Source organism: Pseudopodoces humilis, chromosome 23, assembly GCF_049639895.1.
Source record: "Pseudopodoces humilis isolate 2021_Gansu_Grassland_sample_001 chromosome 23, ASM4963989v1, whole genome shotgun sequence".
NCBI lineage: Eukaryota > Metazoa > Chordata > Aves > Passeriformes > Paridae > Pseudopodoces > Pseudopodoces humilis.
The window spans coordinates 9,356,520-9,373,892 of record NC_142222.1 but is presented as its reverse complement, the minus strand read 5'-3'; the positions used below and the strand labels follow the sequence as shown (position 1 = coordinate 9,373,892).

The window sequence follows — 17,373 nt, the reverse complement described above, 5'->3', positions numbered from 1 at the left end:
TCATTACAAACACACAAAGCACTCCCAAAATGCTGCCCCCAAATGCTGAGAGCTCTGTGGTACATTGGGATGTGCTTGTGGATGCTGCAGCCCCCGGGGTGGGAGATGCCACAGAGGGTGGCTGTGTCACATTCCCTGCCTTTGTCACTTCTGCCAGTGGGAAGGGTTTGTCTCCATCCTGGAGGGGCGTCCCCGTCCCTGGAGGTGGCACTTGGTGCCCTGGGCTGGTGACAAGGTGGGGATCAGACACAGGTTGGGCTTTTCCAGCCTCAGGGATCCTGGGATTCTGAGGGAGCTCCTTTCTAGGCTCTTCTCAATCCCTTTGATCCTTTTGCTGATGGACTGTGTTGTTGCTGCTTCTCCTTTCTTCCTTTGGCATTTATGGGAGGGATCAGACTCCAGCGAGGCTCATCCCACAGCACAGGGGGTTTAGTCCCTTCAGGAGTTCCCAGTGTTGGCCTCCCAGCTGCTGGGACCAGCTCTTGTGACCAGAAGGGCTCTGTCCAGCATTCCTGTGGAATAAGAGCCTTGGCAGCAGAAGGAAAACACGGTGGTGGTTTGTGTGTGGGTTTATTTTCTAAACAGCTCTGAGATCCCTTCAAAAATGTCATTGTTGGTCCTGCTGCAGGCCAGGGGAGTTCAGCATGTCCAGCAGTAGGAACTGGCTGAATTTAATCACAGAATCCCTGAGGTTGGGAAATCCCTCCAGGATCATCCAGTCCCAGCTGTGCCCAATCCCCAAGAGATGAACTTTCCCTGGAAATAGTGTCCAGTTCCTGTTCCTGCTTTTGTAGGAGAACACAAACTCCAGCAGCAGCTTTGTGACAGCAGCAGTTCCCTTTTCCCTTTGCAGGAGGCTGGAGCCTGTGACCCAGCTCTATGTCAGTGTGGATGCCAGCACCAAGGAGAGCCTGAGGAGGATTGACAGACCCCTCTTCAAGGACTTCTGGCAGAGGTTTCTAGACAGCTTAAAGGCCTTGGCTGAAAAGGTACCCACTTAAGAATGGACTTTTAAATGGCTTTTAAATGTTTTTTTCCTTCCTTCTATACTTTGCTGACTCACCACACCTTTTTTCTTCCATCTCACCTTACCTGCTTCTACTTTCTGCAGAAGTGGAAGACTTGAGAGGCTTTAAGAGGGACCATGGAGCGGGTCCTGGTGTGTTGGGAATACATTTCCATGGTTGGGGCTGTCAGGTGTGTGAAGTGCAGCAGGTTTGGGTGGTTTTCCAGAGCAGAATGTGTGTGTCAAACGGGGCAGTAAATGCTGTGAATAGAAGGTGCCGTGAGGGATGAAGAGATTATCAAACAATAGATTTCCTAACAAGGGGGTTACACTATGAAGGAAAGCTGGAAATTCAGGGAAATTGTAAATCCCGTGTTCCTTGTCTCTGGTTCTCAGAGGCTCCCTTGAAATGGCAGTACATAAAGGACATTGAAATGTGTGTGCTGGAGTTTGGTAGCCCTGTCACTCTCCTGTCGCAGAGAAATCTGCTTTTTTCTGGAGGACTGACCCAGCCCAGGGGATCTGAGCACAGCAGCAGGGGGGCTGTGCCCTGGGTGTGTTGGACTCAGCTGAGCAGTGCCCTGGGGCCCTGGGCTGGTGTCAGCTCAGGCTCTGTGTGACTGGTGACTTCTGGAGTAATTAATGAAGCAGCACAGGAATGGATAAGAACAGTGCCTCACAGGCATGTCTGCCTCTCTTGTTCCTGCTCCTGGGCTCTGATGGAAGCCAGGGCTGTGTTTACTGATCTGGCAGACGCTGCCACCTTACCTGCTGGGATGAACAGCCAAGAGAGACTGTTGCTTTGAATAATGAGCTTTTGTTGGAATAATGAGTTTTCCTGCCTTCTCAGATGACAGTGTTGGACCATTCTCTGCCAAATGAACTTAGATTAGTGGATCTGTGAGACTCAGAGGAATTGAGTGGCACTTTCTGCTGCAAAGGCATGTGGGCAGCAGGGTCAGGTGCTTTGTGTGTGGAGGTACAGCACTCTTGTGCAAAACCTCAGGCCAAACTCTGAGGGTATTAAAATCAAGTGCAAACTAAATTCTCTGTGATCAGAGAAATCTGTGGGAAGAAGGGGAGCTAAAATACTGAGGGCACAAAATACTGAAAAAGCCTTTTGGGAAATTGCTTTTGCCCACCAGTTATTTCCTGCTGCCTCTCTTGACCCTGAGTGTTCATTACTGGGAGAAGTTTCCTTGCAAACAATTGAAGGTGAAAGTATTGGCAAGTCTGTCCATACAGCTAAAAATACCCTGGTCAAGGTGAAGAGGAGAGGAGGAAGCAGCTCCACTAGCAGGTGCATTTTCTCCTCCAAGCAACTGCACTTTGAAGGGTCCTTGAAACACTGATAGCACAAGAGCCAATTAATGGTTGTTCCAGTTGGTGAAACCCTGCTCTGGCAGCCCTGCTCATCTGCACGAGGCAGCATCACACGTGGGGACAGCAGGAGCTCTTGGGGAAGCTGCTGAGAAGTGGAATGGGGATGCAGTGACCCAGTGTGACAAAGTACTTATGGATTTCTACACTGGGAAAAGAGCTGGATAGAGGATGGTGATGGACAGAGCAGCACGTGTCCTGTTCATGGTTCACATCCCTTGGCAGCAGCTCTGAGGGGCCTTTTCACCTTCCTGGACCCCGGGCTGGGCCAGGCTGGCGGGGACACAGAGCGTCACTGGTGCCACCTCCCTGCTCCAGCCCAGAGCACAGGGCACCGCATCGTGTCCAGAGGGCTCGGGAATATCCCCGCTCAGGGAGACTCCAGCCCCTCCCTGGGCAGCCTGGGCAGGGCTGGGCAGTGCCCAGGGCACGAGTTGTGCCTCCTGTGCAGGGGGAATTGCTGGGCTCGGTCCCTGCCCGTGGCTCTGGTGCCACTGCTGGGCCCCTGAGCAGAGCCCGGGCTCTGCTGGGAGCCCTCCCTGCACACAGGGACAGCCAGGGCTGAGGCCCCTCTCAGCTGGGGCTCCTCTCCAGGCTGAACAGCCCCAGCTCCCTCAGCCTTTCCTCCACAGGGAGATGCTCCAGGCCCTCCTCATCCTCACAGCCTGTGCTGGGCACACTCCAGGGGCTCCTGTCCCTGCTGTGCTGAGGATCCAGAGCTGGACACAGCACTCCAGAGCAGCCTCCAGGGCTGGGCACAGGGGCAGGGTCCCTCCCTGACCTGCTGGGAATGCTCCTCCTGACTTGGGGTGAGCAAAACAGCTCTTGAACAAGTGGCTGCTGGTCCGTGGATGTCCATGGGCTTGCTGAGCTCTGGGCTGAAGGTCCCTGCTGTCACTCGTGCTCTGAGGAACATCTTCCAGCCCTGGAGTGGCGTCACCTCCCCTGTCTGCAGCTCCCTGAGTCCCTCGTGATGGATCCTGTCCCGTGCACGGGCTGGCCGGGCAGGACTTGCTGTGCTGCCAGAGGCAGGCAGAGCTGAGCTGCTGGACCTGCAGGGACCAGGTGCCAATGTTCTCTCAAGCAGTCTGGAGCCATGCACGGAGCAGGAATGGGCCCTGCAGGTTAAGGGGGTGGTGTGGCACTGCTGGCTGATGATGGAGCAGAAGCTTGTCCTTCCTGTCCTTCCAGGAGGGTCACAAAGCAGAGGAAGCAGCTCAGTGGCACTGCCAGGAGCTCAGACTGTGACTTTGGACATTACACACAACACAGCTTCAGATCTGGCATCTAACCTTGCCCTCACTCTTCTTCTGCTTCAAGGGGATTAGGATTTCCTGGAGAACCAGGGTCAGGGCTCCCTGAGAGAGGTGGAGCAGACACCTGGGTTTTTTCCTTTATTAAAAAAGATCAAGAAAGGAAATGGTTCCCTGTGCCTGTGCTAGGATATCACACACTGGCAATGCCTGGCTTTGGATATTCCTTGCTGGAAGGTGCTAGGAATGGTTTATCCAGGGGAAGATAAAAAACATGAGATACAAAAACATCTCTCATTACTGTCTCCTGGTCTGAATTTTCACACTGCTCACAGGTAGCTCCTGTTACATTTCTGGGTAATGAACAGACTGGTTTGATATTTGAACATTCCCAGCCTTGCATCTGCTGCTATTTACTTAGCTCTTTTTGTTTTTCCCAACATTATCCTGTCTTCCCAGTTACCCTTGTCTTTGTGTGATTACAAACAGCATAAATAGATCGAGTTACATCCTCAGCAGGTTTTAGTGCTGATTATTATGTAACAAATGACAGGAACAATTGTTTTTATGAAAAGACATATTTGATTTGCAGGGAAATGATTTATGTGGCTCCTGAGGGAGGGGAGCTATGTATGATGTTTCTGAGCTGAGGGGCTTTTTAAGGAGAATTTAAATGTAAAATCTGCAACAGATGTTAGAATCAGTAATCAATTTTGCCACTATAAATTTAGAAGAATTTGAGTCTTCTGCACAGTAAACGCTCTCACCAGCTGTGTTCTTGTTTTAATGGGATTGCTAATGAGACTTGTGGTGAAAGCCTTTGGCAATGCAGCCTGAGGAGTGTGACACAGGTATGATGTTAATATGGTTTTATTGCCTCTGAAATGCATCCTGTCCTTTCAGTGTTCTCACAGCAATCCAAACCAGGTTTCAGCAAGATGCTTGGCTGCTGAGGGAGCGAAATCTCATTTCTCTGGCTGTGCCAGTCCCTCCTGGTTTGCTTACAGGCAAGGAAGGGGGGAAATGTTCATGGCACACGACAGCCAAAGGGATGTGTGGCTCCAGCTGCTGCTGTCCTGGGAGTGCTGGGGAGGCAGAGGGTGAGGCTGGGGAAAGGGAGAGCTCTCTGGCCACCCAGTGAGGCACAGGTAGGGCTGGAATCTGTGTTCTCTCAGTCCAGGATCCCAAGTGAAGCCTCTCCTCTCATTCCTGCCTGGGTCTGGCTGTTTGCTCCTGGCTGTGGCTGCAGAGGGTGCCCAGTGCCACCCCTGTCCCCTGCCATGGCCTTGGGACGTGGGAATAACAGGGAATAACTCCTCCTCCTTCCCTGCCAGCTGTGCTCACTCCTTCCCTCCTCAGCCAGCAGACATTCTCCAGCCTGCCCAGTTTTTCTGCTGCTGAACATGTAGGGAGCATTTGCAATTCTTACCTTCTGTTTAAGAGCATCTCTCCTTTGCCTTGAGCTCTTCTAGACGCTGCCTGAGAGATGCCAGCCTTGGCTTTTAGGGAGCTTGATTCAAACCAGTCTTTGTTCCCCTTCCAAGTTATTTATTACCCAACCACCAGCCAAGGGCTGTTCCCTTCCTGGACTTGGCTCTGGGAGCTCCCAGCTCCCCCAGCAGCCTCCGTGGCTTGGGAACATTTGGTCACATTTTCGTTCTCTGGTTGTGAAGGAGAGCAGCTTTCATGGATGGAAGCCTGAACCTGTGTGTGTTTTTATGGGAATTCTCCAGAAGGAAAAAACAACCCTAAAATTCTGCTTGTGGCAACAAGGAAAACTTGGGGCTGCAGTTTGCTTTCAGCCCAGGTTTTATTTCAGCCCATAAAGCTGAGCTAACGGGGCTGAGGGCACAGATTGGGGCTGTGCAGGGCAGTGCACCATACTCGAGTAAATTCATTAACTCTGCATTTCTCTCCTCACTGCCCCATCAGCAGCAGCTCTCACACGAGAGTCAGGTGAGGAGCATTTACTGGGTTCATGGAATCCATTCCTTTGCATTTGACATTTCAGGAAAGACAAGTTGAGAAAGCATCTGCAGGAGTGATGTGTTTGCTCATCTGGGGTGGGGAGTGTGTAACTTGGAAGCAGTGCAAGCAAGGAAAGGGATTTTCTGGGAATGTGGTGATGGTGTTCCATCACATTTCCACCACCACCGTCACATTTCCTAGGTTTGGGAAATGCAGAATCAGGAAGACATTGCTTTGGAGGGGGAGAAACCCTTTCCTGAGAGGTGTTTGTCATGGGCTGTGTGCAGGAGTGCATGGATGGCAGGCCTGGAGTGCTGGATCCAGCATTGCATCCATGCAGGCTTGCACGGACACAGGGACACAGGGACACACGGGCACAGGGACACATGGACACATGGACACACGGACACAGGGACACCACATGGACACAGGGACACCACATGGACACAGGGACACCACATGGACACAGGGACACATGGGCATATAGACACACAGACACAGGGACACAGGGACACACATGGACACATGGGCACACGGACACAGGGACACAGGGACACCACAGGGACACAGGGACACACATGGACACATGGGCACACGGACACAGGGACACCACAGGGACACAGGGACACACATGGACACATGGGCACACGGACATGTGGACACACGGACACATGGACAGGGTGCCCAGGGCTCTTCAGTGCCATGTGTCTGATGAGTCTGATCTCCCCAGGAGAACCTTGGGAGGTTCTCCTGCCCCAGGGTGAGACCCCTGTGCTTGGCTCCAAGGGGACTGGACCTGCTTTAGTTTGTTTGGACCTTCAGGGCAGGATCCTGCAGCAGGAATGTGGCAGCAGAGCTCAGGGAATGGCTCAGGGGGTGAGGGAGTGATGAGCCCTGGAACTGGAGAGTTGATGATCCATAATAAGTACAAATAATAGAAAACAACTGTTTACAAGTGTGTGTGTGTGTGTTTGCATCATTGCTTTTATGTCCTTCTAGCTCAGGGTTGGAATTTGCTTAACAGTCCTGGGGATCTGATCTCCCTCTGGGCTCCCTTGAGTCCAGCTTGCTGTGGAAGCAGCAGGATCTGAAGGCATTCCATGGACACTGGGTGTCTAAAGAATGATATCATTTGGGGTGTTGGAATTTCAGGTATCCCCTGGGCAGGGTCCACAGGTGAAGCACACCTTGCACTGTGAATCCAGACACTCAGGATTGGAGTAAATCCTTGCTGGGATTGTTATCATTCCCCTGCTCTGCTCCGGCATCTGCAGGGAGTTCTCTCAGCCCCAGCTCAAGCTCACCTATTTACCAGAATGGGCACTTAAAGTGTTCAAAACTCATAATTGTTCTTCTTTTAGAGCCCAACTCTTGAATTAAGGCTTTAGAAGAGCACTGGGTTTGCAAGGATTGCTTAATCAATAAGAGAAATTTATGTCAGACTCCTTGTTTACACTGCTCCTTGTGAAGTGAACTGGGCAGGATTTTCAGCAGTCCTGGTGGGGCTTTCAGATCTATTTTTAGATTATTTGGACAAAACCCAGAAGAAAAATATAAATCATTTGCTTCACAGCCTGCAAGAGCGTTTTTTAACGAGGTAATTATGTTTTTATGGCAGCTTAATCTCTGCTTTCATCGCTGGAAGTTGCACTGCTGGTTTGTTACTTCCCAGGATAACTAGTGTCACTATTCCCATAAATACAGTCACCCCTTCCCAGGCTGTGGCTGAGCTCCTGGCTGTGCCACCCTCACAGGAACAATTCCTTCCCAATATCCCATCTCAGCCTGTCCTCTGGCAGTGGGGAGCCATTCCCCCTGTCCTGGCACTCCAGGCCCTTCTCCAAAGTCCCTCCCCATCCTTCCTGTGGAACCCTTCAGGTGATGGGAGGCCACAGATGGGTCACCACAGCCAGGTCTGGCTGATCCTGTAGTTACTCCCTCAATCCTTCGCTATTACAGGGTTATTTAAAATGCAGTTTATTCTCCTTTCCTGTATCCCCTATTGCTGAGCAAAACACAGCGATTTTGAGGAATATTCTTTCAGGCCCCTGGGAAATCTCAGTGGGAAGTTGTTTTCCTGGCTGAGATTTCCGGCTACAGAGCTCTGTGAGGAAGCATCCAAGTCTTTGGCTGGTATATAAATAACTGGGATGGCTTAAAGCTCCTGAGCAGCTGGTGGTGCCGTGGGGCAGGCTGGGCTCCAGCCCTGGATCCGGAGTCACTCTGGGAGCATTCAGCTCCTGCCTCAGCCCCAGCCTTTGCCTGAAGTGGGGCTGGGTTTGAGCTGCTCATTTGGAGCTGCTTTTCTCCCCCATTTCCTCTCTGCCTGTGCAAATGCCACTCTCAGGCTCTCTTGATGTGTTAAGGCACTGTCGTGTTGTTAGAGGCAAACTTCTTGTCACACGATCACTTGAGGCTGGAGAAGCCCGAGCCACTCCTCCAGCACTGCCAAGGCCACCACTGGCCCTGTCCCCACATCCACTCATGTTTTGAACCCCTCCAGGGACAGGGACTGCACCTCCCTGGCAGCTGTGCCAGGGCCTGACCACCTCGGAGGGCTTTTCCCCAAGCCCTGGGCTGTGTTGTGTCCCCTGAGCTCCAGTCTGTGTCCCCTGAGCCTGTTCTGTGTGCCCTGAGCCTGTTCTGTGTGCCCTGAGCCTGTTCTGTGTGCCCTGAGCCTGTTCTGTGTCCCCTGAGCCTGTTCTGTGTGCCCTGAGCCTGTTCTGTGTCCCCAGCCCTGTTCTGTGTGCCCTGAGCCTGTTCTGTGTCCCCCAGCCCTGTTCTGTGTCCCCCAGCCCTGTTCTGTGTGCCCTGAGCCTGTTCTGTGTGCCCTGAGCCTGTTCTGTGTGCCCTGAGCCTGTTCTGTGTCCCCTGAGCCTGTTCTGTGTCCCCTGAGCTCCAGTCTGTGTGCCCTGAGCCTATTCTGTGTCCCCTGAGCCTGTTCTGTGTGCCCTGAGCCTGTTCTGTGTCCCCCAGCCCTGTTCTGTGTCCCCCAGCCCTGTTCTGTGTGCCCTGAGCCTGTTCTGTGTCCCCCAGCCCTGTTCTGTGTGCCCTGAGCCTGTTCTGTGTCCCCCAGCCCTGTTCTGTGTCCCCTGAGCCTGTTCTGTGTGCCCTGAGCCTGTTCTGTGTGCCCTGAGCCTATTCTGTGTCCCCTGAGCCTATTCTGTGTCCCCTGAGCCTGTTCTGTGTGCCCTGAGCCTGTTCTGTGTCCCCAGCCCTGTTCTGTGTGCCATGCTCAGGGCTCAGGGATGGCCCTGCCATGCTCAGGGATGGCCCTGCCATGCTCAGGGCTCAGGGCTGGCACTGCCATGCTCAGGGCTCAGGGATGGCCCTGCCATGCTCAGGGATGGCCCTGCCATGCTCAGGGCTCAGGGCTGGCACTGCCATGCTCAGGGCTCAGGGCTGGCACTGCCATGCTCAGGGATGGCACTGCCGGGCTCAGGGATGGCACTGCCATGCTCAGGGCTCAGGGATGGCACAGCCCCTGCCGTGGGGCAGAGCAGCTCTGGGGCAGGACAGGGCCCTGTCCCCAGGTGGGCCTGGCAGGGCCCTGCTGCCACCACAGCTGCTGCTCCAACCCGGGCATGGAACAGGTCCTGGTCCTTCACAGCATCCCCTGCCAGCTGCTGCCCTGTGAAAATCACAGCGACTCGGGCAGGAATTGCTGGGGCTTTGCTGCTGCTGTGGGGTTTTGCTCCCGCTCCTGGCAGAGCTGTCCCTGTGCTGCAGAGCAGGCAGCAGCACCCCCAGGATCCTGCCCGTGCTTTCCCTGCCCGTATGGAGTTAAACATCCACCCTTTCCTGGGGAAAAAAACCATCTCAGCCTGTTTAACAGCAAGCTTGAACGGGGTTTTGCTGCTGATTTGATAGGATCTGTTTTCGTGCTGTTCTATTTTAAGTCCCTTTGCACTGGGCTTCTTTTTCCCTGGGTATAAATTTTGCATGATTCCTTGAAACTGCACTGGAAATATGGAAGAGAAAGAAATAATCTCTGGAATGTTGTTGGTGCTGATTTCCGAGGGTGTGTTAAAACTGAGTCCATAGAAAATGGATAAAACCCAGTCATGGTTTCGATTTACTTCAGAACAACATTTCCAGCTCTCAGAACAAAGCTGTTGCTGTGCTTTGTTTTATTTCTAGAGAATTTTCAATAATCTGATTAATTTCTGCTGAAGTGTGAAGCAATAAAATAGATCACAAGCAAGTACAGGAAGAGTGAGTGTGGAGGGGAGTGAAATTTGGTGGATTTTTCTCCCTGGTTTCCAGTCCTGATCCCTCATTCCTGCGCTTCACACATCAGCAGGGCTGTGCAGAGGCCGAGGGGCTTTTCTGGTATAAAATTCCAGCTTGGGAATTAGTGCTGATGCATTCATCTCCCTGCAGGGCTTTCTTGTTCTTTCCAGGCAGGATTTCAGAGCTGGACAACAGGGCAGTGCTGTTGGATGACAAAAAACCTGAGGCAGACCAAAAGTCCAACATTGCTGTTTTCCTTATTATTATTCAGGACAGTTTTCATCTTATCTTCAAGGCCTTGGAAGAACAAGGAATTTCATATGGAGATCAGGCTTGGCTCCTCACAATAATTGTACTTCAGAGAGACAATTTTGGTTCTTACACATTTATATTAAAGCTGAAAGAATTAAAAACTGCTTTAAAGGGACTGCCTTGGGCTCCAGGTTCAAGACAAGATGCAGGACCAGTCCTCATCATGTTGACATCACCTTGTAATTGTATTTTCCCTGATTCCCTAATTAGTTTTTTCACCTGGTTCCCTCGCAAGGAGCAGGAATGGCTTTTGCATGGAAAAGTAATATTAGGTTTGCTTTGGGGTTTATGTTTGTTTTTTTAATAAGTTTGGGGTTCTTTTTTAGAAATGTCCCAGTTCCTTTGGCATTAGCACTCAGCTCACAGAATGATGGAATGGGTTGGGTTGGAAGGATTTTAAAGAGCATCCCTTTGCACCTCCCAGCCATGGGCAGAGGTGCCTCCCACTCCATCTGTTCTGAGGGAAGTTTTTAAATCTCAGCTGAGAAAAACTGAGCACTCAAAGAGATATTTTTGTGCTTAAACACACCTGAAGTGTCCAAGGCCAGGCTGGACGGGGCTTGGAGCACCTTGGGATGGTGCCCACGGCAGGAGTGGAATGAGATGCACTTTAACATCCCCCCAGCTAAAATGGTTCCAGGATTCTGTGATCTGCAGAGCTCCTGGGAGCTCAGCAGAGCTGGATTTGGGAGAGGCAGGGGTGGTTTCCAGTCCTTTTAGGGGGGCTCTGTCTCTGGGCTGAACTGGAAGGCTTTGGAAAGCTGTGGAATCTGGGGGGTGTTGGGATCTGAGATTTCCTCGGGCTGTGTTTGGGATCTTTCCTCCCTGGTGAGGTTTCTGCATAAAGCAGCTCCTTATCGGCTGTGGGGAAGAGATTTTGGCTGCAGGGGCTTTTTTTCCCATCCGAATCCCTGTGACAAGTCATTTCCAAGTGTGAAAATTGCTTTGATGTCTTTATTCAGCGCTGGTTCTCTCAGGAGCCTGGCAGGAGCCGGGCAGGAGCTGGGAAGGGGCAGCTCTGGGGCTGCACTCGCTGCCCCTTCCTGGGCTGGGTTGTGCCATGACCAGAGCAGCTCCTGCCAGCTCAGGAGCTCTGAGAATGTGCCATGGGGGGAGTTTGCCAAGTGGAGCCTTTCCTTGAAGAGAGGAAGAAAATCCCGATGAAAGGAGCTGCCTTTGAAGTGGTCACTGCTCCTCATCCGGTGCTGGCAAAGGGGTGTGAAGCTGTGTGAAACAAAGGGCAGGTTCTGTTTGGAGTTTGCACCATCATTTCCTCCCCCAAAGAGTGCTTTTTCCATCCAGCTGTGCTGTGTTTCTGTTGAGAGTCATTAGTTGCAAAAATAGGGATTTCTGTGGAGGAGTCTCTGGGAGAAATGGCAATAAAATAATTCTATCTGTACCTAAGAAATGCATGTAAGTGTTCAGGATACCTGAGCCTAAACCAGCAGCTGGAACAAAAATCTGGGTGTAATTCTATTTGCTTCCAAACAGGGGGACATTACTCTGCCTGAACGAAGGAGTGAGTCCAAGGGCCTTGGAGACGCTTCTCCTGCTCCCTTGGAGAAGGGAGATGGTTCCCTGTCCTGGCCAGGGAAGGGAGACGCTTCTCCTGCTCCCTTGGAGAAGGGAGATGATTCCCTGTCCTGGCCAGGGAAGGGAGATGCTTCTCCTGCTCCCTTGGAGAAGGGAGCTGCCCCCCTGCCCCAGCCAAGCCCTTGTCCCTCCAGCATCCTGCCCTTTGCAGGTGATGTGTTCCCCTTCCCTCTTCCTCCTGGGATCACACCTGGGCTGTTCCATGAAGAATAATTACATTTGATCTAGGAAAAGATTAATGTTGAGGAGGAGGGAATTAAATGATAAAAAAGGAGCAGCCCCAATTCCTCGTGGTTATTGGAGTGGGAAGGGAGTGCTTTGTCAGAGTGACACCGAGTCCTGCGTTGAGGTGTCCTGGGCTGGGGCTGGGCTTGGCCAGAGCTGTGCCTTTGGGGCTGGGCCAGCAGCAGGGCGTGCACAGGCAGCAGGGAGCCACTGGTACCTGTGTCAGGCCTAGGAGGATGTGAGGATGGCCTCCAGGGACAGTGCAGCAGGCTCCAGAGCCTGTGCTCCAGGCTGGGCACCGGGAGCTGGGACATTGCTGGGACTGCCAGGGCTGCCCCTCGCTGCCAGGCTGCTCTGGGCACACAGGGATGAAGCAGCCCCACACCCGTCTGATGGGCTGTTCTCAACAACAACTCCTCTTCCTCTGTGTTCTCCTCGTGACTGGAGCGGAGCAACAGCTGCTTTTCCTGGAAACACGGAGCGTGGAGCATCCCTGGCTGCTTTTATAGCCTGATGCTTTAGATCGTTAAATTCTCACAGCTTAAGCTCTTTATTTCTTGTTTTGCTGTGCTTATGAGAGGATCTCCTGGGGCCCTATTGTACAACAAATACAAATAATCCATGAATAAAACAGGCTGGCTGTTTGTACTGCTGGCAGTCTGCGAGGATTGCTCCCAGATAACGGTTTGGGATATTACTCATTTTGATCTGTGCCTTCCACCAGAGTTTCTCTGCTCAACACCACTGCAGAGATGTTGCCCTCTGGAAAGAGGCTTCTCCACATTAATTTCTGATTTTTCTACCTGTTTGCTGTCTGCCTTTGGCAGAGTTTGTTTCCTTCCCTGCTTTCCCTGCCCAGCCCTGGTGAGTTGACGCAGGTTTTGGGATGTTCAGGTGTTGGAGTGTGCACACACAGAGGCTGCAGTTACCCCCTGTCAGTTCTGCCCCGGGGGGAGAAGCCCTTTAAATTCACTCATAGCACGTTTAGTTTTATGAAGTCCTTGACCTTAAACTTCTAAATGAGCTGGGATGTGAAGTGGAGAGTAGTAAAATGAGATTTAAATGGGAGAAAGCCCCGCTTCCCTGCCTGGGCAGATGTGCTGCCCTGGCTGGGGCTGCTGTGAAATGGGACCGGTTATGTTGAATACAGACTGGTATTTACTGGTGCCCTGAAGCTGCTGCACTTGTTCCCCACTGGGAGCTGCCCTGTGGGGAGCCAGTTCTCATTAATTGGTGTCTGATCATTGCACAGGACTGATGGGGTGTGTGCACTGCAGACTTTCCTCCTTAGATCTTTTCCCTCTGCTTTCTTCTTCCCCTGTTATGTGCAAACAGCATGTTCATTTTTCTGTATTAGCTCCTCTACTGCTCTTCTCTCTTCAGTAATTAACAGTTGATTTCCTACTTGTCTCTTGACCTTTCTTTTGCCAATCCATTCAAATCACAAGAATTGCTTGTTCTTCAAATATCTGCTTAAATGCCATGGGTAGAGGTCTGCTGGTTTAGTTCTTGCCATATTTAGAAGAAGGTGCTCCTGGTGTTCATTTGTTTCTCCTCTTGTTATTTCACAGTAAATAACCTGGGAGGTTTCCATAACAAATTGGTGCAGAACTTTTCCCCCTGTGGAGCACACAGAAATGGGGTGGTAGGTGGGTGATACCTTGATTTTTATATGGAGGGCAGAATTCACTGGGGTGGCAGTCAGAGCCTCTGAAGGACTAAGGTGAGCATTGCCAGCTCTCCCAGCAGAGCTGCTCCATCCCTCTGATCCCCCTGTGCCTCCTCTGGGCTCCTCCAGCAGCTCCAGGTGCTGTCCCAGGGCTGGGGCAGCTCTGCAGGTGGGGTCTCACCTGAGCACAGGGGCACAATCCCAATCCCTTTCCTGCTGCCCACGCTGGGCTCAGCGTTTACATTTTCCAGTCCACAGTGTGCAGGGACAGCAAAGGAGTTAATCCAAACTGCAGATTTGCCGGAAAATTGCTCTATAAATAAAAATAAATTCCAAAAATAAGTGAAATAAAACATCAGTAGAAGATGAAGGGGAGGGGAAGGATGGAAACAAGCGGATGTGAGGAGTGGATTTGTTCCAGGGCCAAGTGCTTGTGTTGAGAGGCCTTTTGTCACTGGTGACTCCTTTGGAGAGCAGCCCTTAGAGGACAAACAAGAATAACTCCAAGCAGAGAAGTTCTGGGAGTGCTGGCTGCCACCTTCCCAGGAGGAAGTTGGATCTGGGAATCTTCTCCACAAGTCCCTGGCAGGAGGGGACAGCCAGGGGGGTCGGGCTGTGCTGCCAGGGAACAGGGACAGGAGGAGAGGGAACGGCCTCAGGCTGGGCCAGGGGAGGCTCAGGGGGGATTTTGGGGAAAATTTCTCAAGGAAAGGTTGTCAAATGCAGGAACAGGCTGTGCAGGGAGGTGCTGGAGGGGATTCACAGCCCTCTGGATGTGGCACTTGGGGACATGGCTCAGGGGTGGCCTTGGCAGTGCTGGCTCAAGGCTGGACTTTATATTTTGAGGGCTTTTCTAACATAAATCATTCCATGTTTCTGTGAGAGTCCCCAGGGCTGGACCTGGAGGCACTAAAACACCTGGAATTGATGGGGAGGTTTCATGCCTGGGGAAGCAAATCCAACAGAGAGACATTTCCTGCTTTTTTTGCCATTAAGTTAAACTGCCCAAAGTGCCTGGGATGCGAGGTCTGGCAGAGGGAGGATTTGTGTGGCATGAGGTGGCTCAGCCCAGGTGCTGCAGGGCAGATTTCCTGAAGGAGCTGCTTTGGGTCTGGCTTGGTTCGATCTCTGAGTTCTTGGAATAAAAGAATGATTTGATTTCTTTTTCCTGTTTGAATCTGTGTGCAAGGCTGGAACATCTTCCCTGGCTCAGAATGGATGTCAGTGGGATTTTTTCCTTTGTTCCTGGCTCAGAATGGGATGTTAATGGGATTTGTCCTTTGTTCCAGCAACAACGCACTGTGTATAGGCTGACCCTGGTGAAAGGTTGGAATGTGGATGAGCTGAAAGCTTATGCTGACCTGATATCCCTCGGGAAACCAGACTTCGTTGAGGTCAAGGTGAGCTGCATGGAGCTGTTTCCGTTTTTCCAGCAGTGTTTTCCATTGTTTTGTCCCCATTTTCCCCTGCCTTATGTCTAAACTTTCTGAGTAAGTAAAATTCTTCCAAAGTGATGCACAAGAAACTTCTCCTTTGCTTTTAATATTACTGAATAATGATTGGTAAAAAGCCAAGGAGCAGGTGGTGCTCGAAGCCAACCAACAAAGAGTGATGAGGAGATTCTGCAGAGCTCTGCCCGACAATGGGGCTGAGCTTGGGGATTTTCTGCTTGAAGACCTGGGATAAAGAACGTCCATTTCAGACGAAGGGAGCTAATCCAGTGTTGCTCCAGAGAGGCTCACGGGGTGAATGGAGAGAGATTTAGATTTTTGCAGGGCTTAATCCTTGTTCTTATTTCCATGAGTGCCTCACAGTGCTGTAACTCTGTGGGACCCCATTCTCCCACTTAAGCCAATAGTAAAGGGAGACTCAGTCATTAAAAATGCATCAAATAGATTTATTGCCTTAATCTGTTCTAATGCCAGCGTGTCACTGTCACATTTGTAAGAGCTGATGGTTGTATTTAAGGTCTGGAACATTCCAGAACTCCATTTCTTGCCGTGGTGCCCTCTTTGTGTTCCTAAAAGCACAGGTTTGTTTGATGTGCAGTATTTTTGTGTCCAGGGCAGGGAAGGGGTTGGAGCCCCAGGAGCAGCTGAGGGAGCTGGGATCAAAGGCTGGGTCATGTGTTTTGAGTTCAGCTTTCCCAGGAGGAGTTGCTTCCACGTGCAGGGAATCCCTGCAGATTTCCAGGCAGTGCAGCACCTCTTGGCCCTCAGCTGTGGGTGTCTGGAGAGCTGCTGGGAGATGCTGGGGCTGTGCTGCACCACCAACCATCTCCAGCCTCCCTGCAGACCCAAGTGACACAAAGGACTGATGGCCTTTGTTAAACCAGCTCAAAAGTGATGATTGAGAGCAGCCAAGGAGCTGAATCCTGGCTGAATCCACTGCAGCAGGAGCAGGCGTGTGTGAGGCCCTGTGGCTGTCATTTGGGGAGCGCTGCTGCTCGGCTCCAGCGCGTTTTCACTGCAGAGACGGCAATCAACGTGGCATTGAGGCTTTTTATATTTGTCTGGGGTCATGGCTGCCCCAGATTTTAAACAGTGTCTCTGCCACTCAGCAGCTTGGCCCACACTTTGTTCTCTGTTAATTCGCACGAGCCTCAATTAAATTTATAATTTGTGTGCTTGGAGTGAAGAGAATTGTTTTATTCAGTAATTAAATTGGGAAGTCTGGAGTGTGAGTGGAGAAACAAAGCACTGTCAGCTGTAGTTGTTTCCTTCAGAGCCCTGGGGACTGAAAGGATTGCTGGCTGTCTGCATCCTGGGGCAGGAGCCAGGTCCTGGGGGCAGGAATGTGCTTCCCTTGCTTCCCACAGCACCAGCAACCACCCTGGAACAGGGCTCTGGTTAATCCAGTTGTGCTCACTCAGCTCCATTGCAGCCGAAAGTCAGCCCTGGGCCCAGCCCTGGGACAGCACCTGGAGCTGCTGGAGGAGCCCAGAGGAGGCACAGGGGGATCAGAGGGATGGAGCAGCTCTGCTGGGAGAGCTGGCAATGCTCACCTGGGGAGGAGAAGCTTTGGGGTGAGCTCAGTGTGACCTTTCAGGACTTGAAGGGAGCCTGCAGGAAAGATGGGGAGAGACTTTGGACAGGAGCCTGGAGTGACAGGAGCCAGGGAATGGCTCCCAGTGCCAGAGGACAGGGCTGGATGGGATTTTGGGCAGGAATTGTTCCTGGCAGGGTGGGCAGGCCCTGGCACAGGTTGCCCAGAGCAGCTGTGGCTGCCCCTGGATCCCTGGCAGTGCCCAAGGCCAGGCTGGACATTGGGAGCACCTGGGACAGGGGAAGGTGTCCCTGCCATGGCAGGGGTGGCACTGGATGGGCTTTGAGGTCCTTTCCAACCTGTTCCATGATTCCATAATTCTCTGAAATCCAGAGCATGCCCAGCACAGTTGCTCTGGATTCATCCTGGCAGAACCTGGAGGAGCTGGGATGCTTTTCAAAGGCTTCTGCATTTCAAGGTACTTGGCCAGAGCTCTGTGGATTAGGCTGCTCAAAGCACCCTTATTAAGCAGGTAATTAAGAGGCAGCATCGTTGCTGTTCCTGCCGAAGGGAGGTTGGGGAGAGAGCTCTGGGTGAACAATGGGATCCTTTCCTTTTTAATTCTTGATGTCTTAATAACTGTCTTCATGTATTACTGCAAAGCAGAACGTGACCGCCCTCATCAGCTCCGCATGGGTTTTAAGTGCTATCAGCTGTTAATTAACTCCAGTTTGAAGAAGTTGGGGAAG

At 51.8% G+C, this 17,373-nt stretch overlaps 1 protein-coding gene across 10 annotated transcripts in view; it reads left to right on the top strand.

Moving 5' to 3' along the window:
• The window catches only part of LOC102104404 (S-adenosyl-L-methionine-dependent tRNA 4-demethylwyosine synthase TYW1), a 53,484-nt gene that overhangs the window by 29,707 nt on the left and 6,404 nt on the right, over positions 1-17,373 (top strand). For all 10 annotated transcript variants that reach the window (XM_014255142.2, XM_014255140.2, XM_088066136.1 and 7 more), the window contains 2 exons: positions 854-989; positions 14,929-15,039. In XM_014255142.2, the coding sequence (XP_014110617.2) occupies positions 854-989; positions 14,929-15,039 (247 nt within the window). The remainder of the gene's footprint in view (positions 1-853; positions 990-14,928; positions 15,040-17,373) is intronic.